Here is a 15,998-nt window from a genome sequence, read left to right as displayed (position 1 = left end):
ATGAGGCGCAGGGGAACTAACAGGCTACAAACACTCTGGGAGTGCCACCGTGATGCCAAGCAGCCTCCATTTTGTGGAGGAATGAACAGACTGTTATTTCCCACTGAAAGGGAGGGGAAGGAGGGGTTGAATTTACATGTTGGGAACAATCATGTTTAGTGTTCATGAATAATGCAATTATTTGATACGGTATTTTATTATTCTTAGTTTGAATTATTCACTGTCTTTCTTGTTTAACTTTTTTATTTTTGTTTATCTATTTATGAATGTTTTTTACCATTGTTCCAGTGTGGCAGCAATGGAACAGTGAGGATTTCCTTACAGTTTAGTTAAAAATACAAATTCATTAAACAAACATATTGAGGGTTTTCACCTCCCCGTCATATGCTGTTTGGTGAAGACACGAAAAGACTTCTCTGTGATTATTTTTTTAAACATCTGTCAGTAATGATTATGTGTGTGATTATGAATCATCAGAGCTTTTTGGAATAATTTTCTATTTGTTGTCATGACAACACAGAAATTTTCTTTTGTACAGTTCTGTAATTAGAAGACAGTTGGTGTTATTACGATGCCGCAAAGGATTATCAATATGAATTCAAATGCCACTTCTTGGAATCACAATAATTACATATATTTATTAAAGTCCTGACTGAATTTGAATTTCTATATAGTGCAAACAATGAAATGTTCCTAGAGTGTAGCAGTTTGGAGTCCGAGTGTGAGTTATTTGCATAGTTTTCATTTATGTGTGTTACAATAGTGGGGAAATGTAATACAGCATTATTTTCCGGAAATATTGGCCACCAGACAGTAAATACTGAAATGCTTTCATCAGTGATATGCTCAATCAAACATGGTGTTATCCCCTTCAATATAAGTGTGTTGAAGTGTGTGTGTGTGTGTGTGTGTGTGTGTGTGTGTGTGGTGTGTGTGTGTGTGTGGTGTGTGTGTGTGTGTGTGTGTGTGTGAGTGTGTGTGTGTGTAAGAGAGAGAAAGAGAGAAGGAATGATGGATGGATGGAGGAAGAGAGGCTATGTAACAATACTAACTCTGAGCCCTTCTGAAATATCAGAGCCACACTGCGGAAAAAAACCCTGCAACCTCCATGACTCCTCTACACCCTGCACACACACACACGCACACACATGGGCACACACAGGCACACACAATCAGACATTCTTGCTCTTTGAGACACGTACACTGTACATATACACACTCTCTCTCTACACGCACACACACACACACACACACACACACACACACAGACACACACACACATCGTCTGTCACTACCGATCTCTTCAGTCTCTGGCTCTGTAAGCCCAGCAGATCTTTTTCGGCCATAGAGTGATGTGTTTGTGCACCTGTCACTATTCATGCATTCATGTACGTGTGAAATTGTGTGTGTTAGCAATCAATGTCTTGTTTATAAGATGCATACGTTTGTCTAGTATCAATTCATCCACTGTTATTTAAAAAACAAGCATTTAAAATGTGGATGATGTGTTTTTAAGATGTTGTTGATTTCGTTGGCTGATTCGATCTCTTGTCAAGAATTGACCCAAACTCTGCCATCGAACAGCCATAATCCAATCATAGCAACCATAATCATGACTGTCCAACTTTGGATTCATAAAGTGTTGTGCAAAGAAGCTCGGAAAAATATTTAGTTTTAAAGCATTGACAAACCATCAAAAAAAGAGCAAAAAGTAAGGAATGGATTAAACTGCATCCACCTTCTCTCACCGTAGGTGTTAGCATAACAGTAGCCACGTGTTACTTTCAAAGACAAAGACTATCATCAGTTATTACATTTTGTTTTGAGGATAAGGGATTGAAAAGCACCATTTAGGACTAGAAAATACACCATGTGGGAGCAATGAGGCAAGCGTTTAGAGTAATTCTGGCAAGAGTATTCTAGCATCTCTTATAAAGAGGCAACGCTGTTGGCTCAGTTACCTGCTGTTTATTTGGTTTACTTGTTCAAGACATAGTCAAAGTTGATGGACAAGTGTTCCCTGGTGTTGAATTTGTAATCGTAAGATGCCAGTCATATTATTTGCCCAGAGAAAAGTGTTTTGTTGCTGTGGGCTCCCCTGTTTGAAACTCAACTTACATTTGGATCTCAACTAGCACATCTGTTAAGTGTCATGACTGCACCCAGTTCCAATGCTATCAAGGTGCAGCAGGTGTCGACAGGAAGACATTGTGCCACGATGACTCACACACAGACGTCACAAGGTGAAAACAGCGTTGCTGGTGAAGATATATATATAATAGGACTAACTCACAGCAATAAGAACAATGATGCTTTTTCATGTCCTTCCATATGGATCATCAAGTTGTGAGGTTATTAAAGATCGTTTTATTCACCTTGGTCGAAAGTGGCTGAAATCTCAATTGGACTGCTCGCTATCGAGTAAACTGAAGCTAAAATCAAGTTTTCCAGAATGACTTTCTTGGTTTTGAAGACCACACACATTTTCACCTAAACTGATATTTCACATTTAGATTTTTTAACTACTTCTGCATAATAGCTTTTTCACCACTGAACACACAAGAAAAAAGATTTTTTGAATGATGAATGATGGCTCAGTTGTATTCAACTGTCCCAGGAAGTCACGACAGTGAGCCAGCATGTCAGGGCTCTGATACTGCAGGTAAATATAATTCAGCCATCAATAATTGTATAATTTAGGCTACACCCGTGCTATTCTCTTCTGTGACGAATCAAAAACGTGTGTGGTGAAAACTCGGCTTATTTTGTAGGAAGGCATTTTAAAAACCCGAAGTCAGCTGACATGTCGCTCCCTAACACGAGCGACCGGGCACAATGTTGTTCTGGGGTTCAGCCAATCTGATGCACATACAAAATTATTTTTTCATTCATCATTAAAAACATAATAATAATTCGCAACTGTGCTGCCATGTTCTATTTATTGTTGATGTTCTTTCGTCACTCGTCACACAAAGGGCTTCGGATTTACTGAAGTACTTCTCCTTCCGGGCCAACCACTGAGTCAAAAGGCTTTTAAGAAACAAATAACCTGTACTGAGGGGAAAAAAAATCTCTTTTCTAAAATCTCAACCATACACACACACATGCACACACTCTGTCCAATTACTGTGGCCATAGCAACTATCAGAGATTATTGCTTCCAGTCAGCACTGCACGGCTGCTAGACGAGGCTTTAAGCCGCTCCATATCTCAAGCCTGCACACACGGAGACACACACACACACGCACACACACACACACACACACGCTTCCATCCCTGAGTTTCTCTTGCCGTCTCTCACTCCTACACACACATTCAGCCATAATTAATCCTTCTCTTTGTAGCCTAAGAAGCTAAATTGGTCGCCCCACCAATTTTAAAGCCCTTTCAAAGAAAAAAGGCACACCGAAAACGTCACAAGTATAAATACATATATCGCGTATATTATTTTCAATCTTGAGTTTCTATATATTTAAGATTTGCTCAATTATTTTTGTATTCTTAAATATACTCGTGTTTATTCCACATTTCGATGTAGAAGCAGTTTATTTTTTATTTCCTTATATTTATGGTGAGGCAGCATGTATTTCGTATTTCTCGTGCTTGCGTTTTTGTGTGCGCGTGTGTGTGACATTTGCAGCCGATCCTCTGTCCCAGCGTTCGCCCGGGGATTGTGCATGTGATGGGGGAGGGTGATATGCCTCAAGGACTCTCCCTGTCTCCTCACTGGAACAAACGCACACACACACACACACACACACGCACATACCTCCAGACATGGATGACACACACTCACTAACAAACACTATGTTGGCCTGAGCACAAATGGCAGCTGGCAAAGCTGCATAAGCCAAGCATGAAAATATGCGGTACTTTCTCTGTCCTCTGGCTGGTTTCTAAATGTAGACCTCTCGTGCTTGTTGCGTGTTTTCTTCTTCTTCCATGCCGCACGTAAGATATTGTCTTGCATGTCTTAGGCCGAAGAAAACTCCCATCAGCGTTGAAAAATATATATACATGTTTTAGGTTTACAACATAAATGTTCAATGTTTCGTTAGAGAAGAGAATGCCTTGATTTCCAGCCTTCACCACAGCGGGATACATTTCTGTAGCAGGCTGCAAAAATGTGATGACACTTTAGCTCAGCCGTGTCACAGCAGATTATGGAGGCGAGGACGAGGTGCTTCGTATTCCCGTGGATTAGGTGAGGTGGAGAAGAAGTAACTCCCTGAGATTTTCCAATGTGCGGATCTCAACTAAATGTAGAGCATAATAGACAGTAATTAATAGTAGATATTAGATTAAGTTCGTGTTGTGTTAACTGGGCAGACTCCTTTTATTTCTATATTTCCTGTGTGAAATAAAAACGTCTCAGGAGGAGTTTCCCTGTTGCTGTGTTGAAGGAGCTGTCCGTGGTGCTGTCGGAGCTCCGCAGCAGGCCAGCTGCAGCACGTTCATCACATCAGCAACGAGTGGCAATCTCCTCACAGCCTGCAGACCATGCTCATCTGGAATCCAGCTGTTAAATGAGTTGGAACACTTAAAATCTGCACACGTATGCATTCATAACCACACGGAGATCTGAGTAAAACAGTGTACACTCATTTAAATCTTTTAAAAAAATAAAGGTGGGGGCGTATTTTGGTATGGAAATAGGACTTTATATGTGTAAGAACAAATAATTCACATTATTGGAAAATACATTCAAATGTTTTCTGTGTATATATATTTTTTAAACAACGTAATTTTATCATCCCTTAAAAGTGTGAGGGCAACCCGGGGAGTATCGGGCCTTTTGTCTACACGATTGCAGGGAAATCCCATGAGATGCATGTCCGACTCTCGACTGTGTGCACGCTGTCTCAGATTAGGGATCTGTTGCAGTCCGCGTGCTTTATTTAACACATGTAACGATTAAACAGGTCAGACGGAACAGTAACAAATGCTGTCTAACGAAAAACACGACATTGCATATCAATAGTCTATTGGCCCATAGTTAGTTTATATTCATTGTGTTTTCTATAAATGTTATCGCAAATACAACAGCAGATCAATGTAAAAAAAAAAAGGATATTTTAATATATGTCCATCCATTAGGGCCCGCACGTTTATAAGCAATCGCGGATATCTATTTAGTCGGATATACATGACGCTATTCGTAGACGGCATCGCTTGTCGACTTGTTGACTAGAATGCAGCATGAAAGCAGGTAAAAATGTTAGATCTCTTCATTCATGCATTAAATGACCTGACGCGTGTTATCCTCGTGATCACTGTCGTGTGAATTAACGCTCTCTCCTCTCCTCTATCTCTCCTCTCTCTCTCCTCTCATCTTCCTCTCTCCCTCTCTCTCGTCTCTCTCTCTCTCTCTCTCTCGTCTCTCTCATCTATCTCTCGCCTCGATCGTCTCTCTCTCTCTACTCTCTCCCTCTCTCCCTCTCTCTCCCTCTCTCTCCCTCTCTCTCCCTCTCTCCCTCTCTCTCTCTCTCTCTCTCTCTCATCTACACCGGCATCTCTCTCTCTCTTCTCTCTCTCTCTCTCTCCCCCCCCCCCTGCCATTCCGTGACAGTTCAGCAGCGCGCGCGAGCCCGCACTGCTGGCACAATATGCGGACAACGTGGCACGCTCCTACTCTCCTCTCTTCTTCGCTGGTGGCAGTCAGAGATTCCTGCGCCCGCGCTGTCACCAAAGAGGACCCTCCCCAACTGACACACACAAAAAGAAAAAACAGAAATCCTAAATTGTCTTTTTTTATTAACGACACATTGAGGACATAGTTTCGTGTTTTTTTTCTATCTATTTTTTGGGGCGTTTTCCCACGTGAGGCAGATGCCACGGAGTGCTTTAGGGAGTATATGGATGAGCAAGGCAAGAAAAGCGGCTGGAGGATTTTTTAACGGGTTTGGGTGAAACGGGTTTGGCAGCCGTCACAGGGGCTGGGTAGCTTACTTTGCGACGACATCGAAGAGGCAACAGGCATGACTTTACAGTAGCGGTTTACAAACGGAGAACACATCACCCTGCATGCGTCCTGCCTCTTTGTTTTTACTCGGACGATATCATTTTCAGTTGAAGAACGTATTTTATCCGGATAAAGATGGCTCACCTAATACGACACAAGCTGTCCAACAAGCTGACCAATGCGGCCCACACGGTGTCCAACAAATTCCCAGGCCAAGGTCAGCGGGGTGTTCGCCCGGCTGGGCTTTCAGGCCGCGACCGACGAAGAGGGTGTGGGTTTCGTCGAGTGCGACGAACTGGACTATGACTACAGGCCAAGGGATGCAGATGGATGTCCTCCAGGGAGAAGAGGAAGGGGGACACGTGGAGGCAGAGGGGGAGCTGGACGGGGACAGTCACTACCAGAGAGATGGCACCGGTCGAAGGGCCCTCGTCCCTGAAGACGGGGGGCTCGCTGGATGAGGATAAACCACAAATCACGACATGGGAAGCTGGCTGGAACGTCACCAATGCCATTCAGGTACCTTGTGATTCCTTTCATCTTGCATGGTGCATGCACAGATAACGTGCTGCGTGGATCAGGCCTGCAACTGGACCAAAAGTCACCTTGAACTGAAGACTTTCATTTTGCAACGATTTACATTTTAATATGCTGCGGGGGATGCACATTATTTCACACAATCCAGAGAATATAATAAACAATATGTTCAATATTGTCGAATACTTTATATTGAGCTTTAAATGTATTTTAAATTTAAAACGTTTTATTATAACTAATGCAGGCTTTAATTTAACGTTTAATTATTGGTTTGAGGGTGAATTCATTGGGTGTTAGAATTTATACAAATGTGTTTTATCAGTGGAGTTGCAGGCAGGGCCTGTGCGGCTTTGATAGCCCTGAGGCTGAATGGCACCCACGTGCTTATCAGCGTCTCCATCAAATTGAAATTGTAACCAAATTCGTTTTAAAATTCGTTTTAAAATTGTCTTTCTAATGCCGTAATTCGATTTCGCCGACAGCCTATAATATATACACAAAACGAAAGGCCTGTTTTTCAAGGGCGAGGTGAATGAGAAAACTACTGGCAGACACTGGAAATGAATCAGCTGTGATGTAAATGTCTGCGTTGCATTGCTATGCCAATGCGCATTGCTATGCCAATGCGCAATATATATATATATATACACTCAACAATATATATATATATATATATATATATACATACATTTACTTATCAATAAATACATATGTAGATATGTTTTTAGATTTTTATATATATAATATATATATATATATATTATATATATGTATATATAATATATGTATTTATCTGTATACATATATACAGTTATTATGTAAGCTGTGAGCTATGAGAGCCAGTCATTGCATGCCTGGGCTGCTTCGGCCTGTCACTGCGATGTGGGCCTCGTCCATTACCACTCAACTGCGCTTCTCTGTCCGCAGGGCATGTTCGTCCTCGGCCTGCCTTACGCCATCCTCCACGGTGGCTACCTCGGTCTCTTCCTCATTATCTTCGCGGCCGTGGTGTGCTGCTACACCGGGAAAATCCTCATCTCGTGTCTGTACGAGGAGAACGAGGACGGCATAAAAGTGCGCGTGAGGGACTCCTACGTCGACATCGCCAATGCCTGCTGCGCGCCCCGCTTCCCGAAGCTGGGCGGGCACGTTGTGAACGTGGCCCAGATCATCGAGCTGGTCATGACCTGCATTCTTTACGTTGTGGTCAGCGGGCAACTTGATGGTAACCGCTTCCCGGGGTTCCCGGTTTCCCAGAAGGCTTGGTCTGTGGTGGCCACGGTCGCGCTCCTGCCTTGCGCGTTCCTGAAGAACCTCAAGGCCGTGTCCAAGTTCAGCTTGCTCTGCACTCTGGCGCACTTCGTCATCAACATCCTCGTGATTGCCTACTGCCTCTCCAGGGCTCGTGACTGGGCCGGGGACAAGGTCAAGTTTTATATCGACGTGAAGAAGTTCCCCATTTCAATTGGCATCATTGTGTTCAGCTACACCTCCCAGATCTTCCCTCCCCTCCCTGGAGGGGAACATGCAGAAGCCCAGCGAGTTCCACTGCATGATGGAGTGGACTCACATCTCAGCCTGCGTCCTCAAGGGCCTCTTTGCCCTGGTGGCCTACTTGACTTGGGCAGACGCCACCAAAGAGGTCATCACAGATAACCTGCCTTCAACCATCCTGGCTGTGGTGAACCTCTTCCTCGTTTCCAAGGCGCTGTTATCTTACCCGCTGCCGTTCTTCGCTGCAGTTGAGGTTCTGGAGAAATCCTTTTTCCAGGATGGCGGAAGAGCCCTCTTCCCTGATTGCTACGGGCCCCCACCGGGCAGTTGAAGTCATGGGGTCTGGGGACTTCGAATTGGCCTGGTAGTCTTCACCTTGCTCATGGCCGTCTTCGTCCCCCATTTCGCCCTCCTTATGGGTTTAACTGGGAGCCTCACCGGCGCTGGCCTGTGCTTCCTCCTGCCGAGCCTCTTCCACCTGAAGCTCCAGTGGAGGAACCTCCTGTGGCACCACGTCTTCTTCGACGTCGCCATTTTTCGTGATAGGGGGCATATGCGCCCATATCTGGTTTAATTCACTCGGTTGAAGGACTCGTAGAGGCTTACAGGTACAATATCCACGACTGAGAGCTTCAGAGATGACCTTTATTGAATGGCGATGTGCTGAAATGCCACACTCTGGCAAGTTGTCAAGAAGACCGTATCAAAACATCGTGTGTTAACCACTTGACAAAGAAGCTCATGAGGATGATTATTTGTGTGAAATGTACATCTTTTTTTATTTTGCCTTCGTGATAATGTGCAATAATAAACTCTTCAATCATAGTGTTAAGTATTCTACTCATTCCAGAAAATGTGTTTTATTGACTGGACAGAGGAATACAACCTCCCGCATGAAAGGGGTGAATAAATATGCGGGCATTAACAAGCCTGTCCAGGTACCAGTGTTCATGCAAAGTTGTCAAAGATCCAGTGAAAATGTCTTTGATGGGTCTTACTGTGTATACGTGTTTATATCTGGGGAATGAAATATGTGAAAAACAATGGAGTGAATATGTAATTATTGCTGCTAGATATATATCATATAATCCCACTTCAGAAAAAATATCAATGCACCCATCAGATCACATGGGGCTCTGTGGATTATAATAAACCTTAAAAAAAAAAAAACGTATGTGTAGTTGTTTAAACAATCTTATTTTGAGTTTGTTTTCGTGTTTTATTTTCCATCCTATGCCTAGAGTCGTCTTTGTTGGCTCATTTGTTTTCTTGGTGTTTCAAGTGTCATTCTGGATGAAGTGAATTCAAAGTTCAAGTGGGTCCTAACTGTGTTATATGAAAAATGTCTGTCTGATAGTATTCTCTTCCTATTGAACTTGTTAATTGTGATTTAATGGAACTAACCATGGTGTGTGAGACAAAGAGTATTTGTTGAATTAAGAGATAAATAAATCAAATATTTTATGGCTGGTGATTCTAATGATTCCTTGAAATGCAGCCAGGGATGACTGAGAGGCCGTGATGATTTTACTTTCTCTTGTATTTCTGCTCTCCTGGGCTCGGACTCTGAACATATTCATTAAGATTATCTTTCTTAAAACAACAATATGAGCATTCATAACCAAGGCTGTTGGTTCAAATGGCATGCAGCTTTTTCTATCTAAATAATTACTGACAGGGGCCTCCAAAGATATAGCAGACTGTGTGAAAAACTGGCACTGTTGATTATCAACAATATATAACTGTAGACAGCTTGATACACATGTGAGGCGATTATCACTTCCTTTTTATGTTGGTGGGCCATGACAGGCCTTTTTTTTAGAAATGAGGACGTTGTTCACAGAAATGGTTTCTCTTCAAATGAACCTTCAACAAACATTCATCTTGGTCATTGTACTCCAAGTAGATTCGTTCAACACTTGAAAAGCTTAACACATTGTTTTGGTTTTTGACACGCTCTACACACACGCACACACACACACAAACACCCAGACACACCTACATCTTTGGCATATTTTCAGATGTCAGTAGGTTTCACTTCTCACTAACACAGGAAGCCAAAGCTGCTGATGAATCAAAGGCAGAGAAGCAGCTTATTCAGGAGCTGACTTTCAACTTGACAAAAATACTGCAGCAATTAAGGTATGTGCGACATAATATCACCACCACAGGTCTAATGAGAGCAGCATGTTTGATTTTAGAATGCATTTTTCACATCTTTAAATGTGAAAGAAGAAATGTGTCCTCTATGTGTAGACTTTATTAGTGCTTTAACGCTCCAATATTTCTATCTGTATCAAGTATTTGGTACTTGGGACCCAGGAAAATGCTCCCACCGGTGATAGTGGTGCTCATGCTCATCTCCTTCACCTGTGGAGAAAATCCTGCAGTACAAGTCATCTTGACTAATAAAGGACTTCAGTACGGTAAGTCGATGAGACGGTGTTTTTCACCAAATTAATAATTTCTTCTTGGGGTGTTAGACTGCTGTGCAGCTACATTAATCTTCTCTTAAAGAACCAGACAAAATGCTCCATGAAACATGTTTCCTAATAAAACTGCACATTACTGTTCATCCCAGCAAAGCATGTAGGTGCCGGATGGATTCAGGAGAGGTTGGATCGTGTCACCCTCCCTGACATTAGTGGTAAAATCTTGGGCAGCATATACTACACATTCTCCGGGTAAGATTACATTGAACAATCTTGAATTATTTATTTCACTAGACATATTCACATGACTCAGATCCTCACCCCTGTCTCTGCTCTCCCCGTGTGCGCTCTAGAGTGACCATTACAAGGTGTGACTTTCCAGAGCCGTCGGTTGAGTTCTATCAGAACGTCACAGGGTTCAAGTCCTCCATCTCAGGCCTCAGTGTTGCAGTAAGCGGCAGGTGGATGACACACTTTGGCCTAATGTGAGTTTGACCCTGATCTCCGCCTTACATTTGAACCCCTGAGTCGTGAAGCCAGTAACCCCACAGCTTTTAGACAAAAGGCACATCTTTAGAGCACCTGAGGTAATCTGATTACCCTCTTTGCCACAGTATAAAAGCTTATAATTTAAATGTTATATTGACACACATCAGTTGGACATTTTTGAAAGATAAATGTACTAAAAGCCTAAATGAGGAAGTGATATTCACATTCAAATTGAGCCTTTGTGTTCTAAGTTCATGTGAGGACAACAAGAAAAGGAAGCGTCTCCTCGAAGGTACCGTGTCTCCAGTGGCGTTTTGTTTCAGCTCCTGTACTCTTATGACACGTCGTCCTCATCTTTTTTAATTAAACCGTTCATCATTATTTAGCATTATTTAAGGAATTAAAAAATAATAACATTTACAGATACGGGGAGGAAATAATAATAATGACTGGAATCCAGGGAACTACAAAATATTCTTTATTACAGGTTAAGATAAAAAGGCCTTACTAAACTCTAAAACTACATCCCAATCTTTAATATTCTAAAATGTCCTATCCAGCATAAACTAAACTAATGGGATATAAGTTGAGGCCACTGGTGCAACTAATATCAAAAAGAATCAAGACAAATAAACAAACCCAGTTGGTTTAACAATGTAAATCAAACAAAACGTCAAGGCAAAACAGCAGCAGGATTAACCTACAAATGAACAAATGAATAACAGGCTCACCATGCTGCAGAATAATACCATTTAATGTTGTGTCTTACCACCTCATCGATCGGGTCTTAACGCTCACTAACAACACTCAAAGTCAGGCCAACAATGGAGTTCCTAAAATAATTTCCAGCCAACATGACAGTCCAGAGTTAAAATGTGCAGCTGTATTGCCTACATGTTGGCATGCTGACAAGGTCACATTAAATATATCTGCAACAGGAAAAACTGGAATTGGTCGGGGGAGGAGCCAGAATGAGGGCCGCCACAACACTGCACCTTGCATGAAATGAAAGTTAGAGCTAACTGGGGAATTTAATAGGCCTGTTTTATATCAAATTATATATTTAGAATTTGTCCAGTCTGGACTACAGAGCTGTGCCTATTCATTATAAGGATTGTAATGTGACTTTGAACTTTTTTCTATCTCATATTTATTATTTGGTCACTAAGGCTTGAAATGTTAGCAAGTTGCCAGCAATAGCAAATCACCATTTAGAATAAGAAAACAAAGGAACGAAACAATGCAGAAGAAAAACAGAATTTTTACTTTTATAATGAAGATAGTGTTGCTACGCAATATACGTAATCTAATGCTCACATACTACGTGATAACTCGGACAAGTCACTGATGTTAGTCTGCTTAATTTGTGTGTACGTATGTTACACTCTCACCCACACACACACACCCACACACACACACACACACACACACACACACACAACACACACACACACACACACACACACACACACACACACACACAGTAGAGGCGTTGGATATGTGAATAAATGTTCACCACAACACTTTATGTTTCAGACATGACGGGGGATCATTCGACATGGCTATATTTAATATGGATGTGAGCTCTGTGGTGGAGCTGGGGAAAGATGCTGACGGGCATCTGTCTGTCGCCAGTGTCCACTGTGAAGCTCAGGTTGGAAACGTGGACATGCAATTTCGCGGTGGAGCAAGGTACAGTAAATCACCAGGGCAGGGAGAGGAAGGGGAATAGAACAAATACTGATGTCTGGATGTAAGCCCCACATTGTCATTTGTCAATAGTTGGATCTTCCAGCCTTTTGTGGAGCATTTCAAGGGCCGTATCAAGGGTGAAATAGAGGCCAGAGTGAGTGTATATATCTTTGTCAGATTTATCAGTAAAGTTGTCTGTATGATTGTCAGACAATGCTCAGGTGAAACATGTTGTACAGACTTTTAGTGATGAGCATTGCAGGACATTTGCTTTGTTTCTTTCCTCCTTAGGTTTGCCCTTATGTGGAGGAGTCCATTGTGAACTTGGAGTACCACCTACAGGCCATGAAAGGTATTGCAGCAGGCCGCATCCTCAAAAAGAACCACTGTTCATGTTGATTCCTGTTACATAGTCCAAATGGAAATTAATAGTCAAGAATGTAAATCTATGAATAGATAATTCAATCTCTAACTTCTACTCTTATCAGTTTCTCTGAATGTGGATGAAAACTTTACTTTTGACCTCCCTCTCACCGGCATACCCCTCATCAATGCTTCAAGTATGAATCTAGGTCTTAAGGTAAGGATGCACGCACTCTATATGATCTATTTTCATATTGTGGAGGGCCTCTGACTTTTGGCCACATCTTTTCAGGCAGATCTTTAAAAATAAAAGGTGACGGTATAAACATAGAACTATCGGTATACCGTTTATGTCCAGGTTATGTTCTATGGCAATCATTTATTATTAGTTAGGGCCAAGGCTTGTGAAAAGAAACTAACAACGACAAAAAAGTGATCAATAGCTGTAATTGATCATATGCAACTCTTTATTTAAAGGGAGAGTTCTACGATATCCAAACCCATACAGAACCTCCCTTTGAGGCGCAGCCTTTCAGCGTACCCGAGCAGCCGGGCTACATGCTGTCAGTGGGCCTGTCTGAGTTCACTCTGAACTCTGCCTCGTATGTTTTCTACTCAGCTGGCCTGCTTCAGGTCCTCATCACCGACAGCATGGTAAGAGCACCTGAAACACAATGGCAACGCTCTCTCTCTGCCCTAATATTTGTCTACTGTTAAAGAAATGCTGTGTCGTCGTCTCAGATACCTCCATACTTCCATGTGCACCTGAACACCAGCTGGATGGGGCCTTACATTCCTCAGGTAAGGGCATCTGTATCAGGATTACATTTGGCGTCCCTGAAGAGTTGTATTTATGTATTTATATGTATTTACTTACTGTATGAATGGCTTCATGACAGCATGCACCATGTGTCACAGATATGAAGACGGCTAGCAAATTACTATGTATGTGGAAAAAGTTGCTGTAATGCCAAAGCCACCCAGGACAATCAACACTATTATATTTTATTCATGAAAAATAAAACATATTTACATACAATACATGCAACCTGTTGAACCCTGTTCAACTATGGATTCTTTTAATCTCAGTCACTAATTAACACATTTCTGTCAAGAGAGGATTTAAACATTCGTGCATGTTATTTTTCACTTTCTGCATCACACTTGTATTCCTGACTTGAGTTACTGATTACTCACTCTTGTTTAACTGACATGTTAATTAGTCTATCTTGCAATGTTTTTGCATGACCCTCTGCAGTCTGTAGTGTGTCTTGTATCTCTCTCTGCTTGAATTTCGGCAAAGTTGAATATCAACCGTCTCATAAGCGTTTATTCTTTAAGCTTATTTTCTGTCTCTCGCTGCAGCTTCCCAAGATGTTTCCCGGACTTCTGATGACTCTGCAGATTTATGCCAGAGAAGTGCCAATGTTTTCCTTCCAGCCGGGTGTTGTTCAAATGGGTTTTCAGGGCGCTGTTAAGGCCTTCGCCATCCAACCAAATGGTACCCAGACCCCGCTGTTCAAACTCAATGTTGTGAGTACTTCCTCTTTAGGTCAACAATGCTTCAGAGTAGTTCCACAGTGGACATTCTCCCCTGGGGATGAATAAAGTATAGAGCTATTATATATCAGTGCATTCAGATCAATTCAAACTAGTGCTAAAAGGATTTGTCAGGAAAAAAATTTAGAACTATTTTGATCATTTATTAATAATAGATATATCAAATAACAATACTACAAACCAACAGTTCTCAAATGTGTGGTTTCCTAAACAATGAATGACTAATTAGGAAAAATCACAGATTCATGATAAATAATCATTGGTTGTAATTCAAACCTCTTTCAGGACTCCAAACTCAGCGGTAAAGTGTGGCTCGCTGGAGGCAGACTGAAGGGCTCCGTGACACTGGAGAAGTGAGCGTCGCCATGTTTAGAAACACACCCGAGCCTGAGTTCACAAACTCAAACTAACAGTACGGGCCTGATGACATATCTTAATTTCATTTCTTACTTTCAGCTTTACGGTGACGCTGGCGGCGAGTGAAGTGGGAACCTTTGAGGTACATGACAGCATAACAGCCTCACTCTGACCCTATAAGTTAGTCACAGGAAGTGTGTACAAATACAGGGCCTGAAACGACTCTCACGTTGCTCTTTGCAGACCGACGTATTGGAACACTTAATGAAGGCAGGAATGATGTTAGCTGTGGGAAAACTGAACGGTGAGTCTGTTTCTGTGTTCCCAGCACAACAGTTTCACATGCTGTTTCACAGGCGCTATAACCAGCAAGTAATAACATGAATAAGAGCAACGCAGAGGGATACAAAGCATGTTGTCCCTCAGAATATGCCGATACCATCCAACAAGCGGAACACAGTGTGGACTCTACATTGTCATTGACTTGAACTTTTCTGTTTCAGTGGAACTGGGCAAAGGTGTTGTTTTACCCAGAATGATGCACGCACAGCTGATCAACACAGTCCTGGGGATTGAAAAGGTCAGCGTTAGAAAAAGATTACTCGTGAATGTTTGGCTTTTAGAGGATATTTTAATTATTAGCAGAAACTTGTTGGGCTGACTTTTGTCTTTATTTTTTAACAGGGATTCATAACCATCTCTTCCGATGCTCAGGTGGTGCTGACAGACAGAGGCTTCAACTGACAAACAAAGTGGTGTGTTTAACGCACAAATCAGGGACGCTCTTCATTCAATTGAGTTCAAATACTTCAAACTTTCAGCCAGTGAACAAACTGGATGTGTCGATATCTGACACGTCACGATAGAAGTGTGTTCTGGACTGTAAATGATTAACAAGCCTTGCTGCAGTACATCATCACAATATACACACCTACAGGATTAATGTCCAATTAACAGTTGCAGTTCTTCTTTATGAATTAAGTTTGAAACAATGTATTAAAATTATATTTTTGCATTCTGATATTGTTTCATATCGTAGATGCTGGTGTTGGACTGCATGCCGTGTGTCACTGTTATAACGCATCACATTTAAACTGTAAATATTCTAAAAG

The 15,998-nt window shown here is 41.9% G+C and overlaps 1 protein-coding gene and 1 pseudogene across 1 annotated transcript; both read left to right on the top strand.

The window, feature by feature from the left end:
* The first annotated feature begins 6,097 nt into the window (after positions 1 to 6,097).
* Positions 6,098 to 8,620, top strand: LOC117733870 (annotated as a pseudogene).
* A 1,384-nt stretch (positions 8,621 to 10,004) lies between these two features.
* Positions 10,005 to 15,907, top strand: bpifcl (BPI fold containing family C, like). Its single transcript, XM_034537014.1, has 16 exons — positions 10,005 to 10,135; positions 10,295 to 10,419; positions 10,575 to 10,677; positions 10,779 to 10,910; positions 12,451 to 12,606; positions 12,697 to 12,760; positions 12,898 to 12,958; positions 13,095 to 13,186; positions 13,447 to 13,623; positions 13,711 to 13,770; positions 14,335 to 14,502; positions 14,815 to 14,882; positions 14,986 to 15,028; positions 15,130 to 15,190; positions 15,390 to 15,466; positions 15,571 to 15,907. Exons 2-16 carry the CDS (start codon positions 10,320 to 10,322, stop codon positions 15,628 to 15,630), a joined length of 1,422 nt encoding a protein of 473 aa, XP_034392905.1. The 5' UTR covers positions 10,005 to 10,135; positions 10,295 to 10,319; the 3' UTR covers positions 15,631 to 15,907.
* The last annotated feature ends 91 nt before the right edge of the window (positions 15,908 to 15,998 follow it).

The sequence above is a fragment of the Cyclopterus lumpus genome, chromosome 7 (assembly GCF_009769545.1).
Source record: "Cyclopterus lumpus isolate fCycLum1 chromosome 7, fCycLum1.pri, whole genome shotgun sequence".
NCBI lineage: Eukaryota > Metazoa > Chordata > Actinopteri > Perciformes > Cyclopteridae > Cyclopterus > Cyclopterus lumpus.
This window is presented reverse-complemented; position numbering and strand designations above follow the sequence as displayed.

Excerpts from the sequence above, each read along its gene's own strand:
- bpifcl (XM_034537014.1), top strand. The coding sequence starts at position 10,320 with ATGCTCCCACCGGTGATAGTGGTGCTCATGCTCATCTCCTTCACCTGT. Across the intron at positions 10,420-10,574 it reads TAATAAAGGACTTCAGTACG|CAAAGCATGTAGGTGCCGGA; the intron begins GTAAGTCGATGA and ends TGTTCATCCCAG. Across the intron at positions 13,187-13,446 it reads GTATGAATCTAGGTCTTAAG|GGAGAGTTCTACGATATCCA; the intron begins GTAAGGATGCAC and ends CTTTATTTAAAG.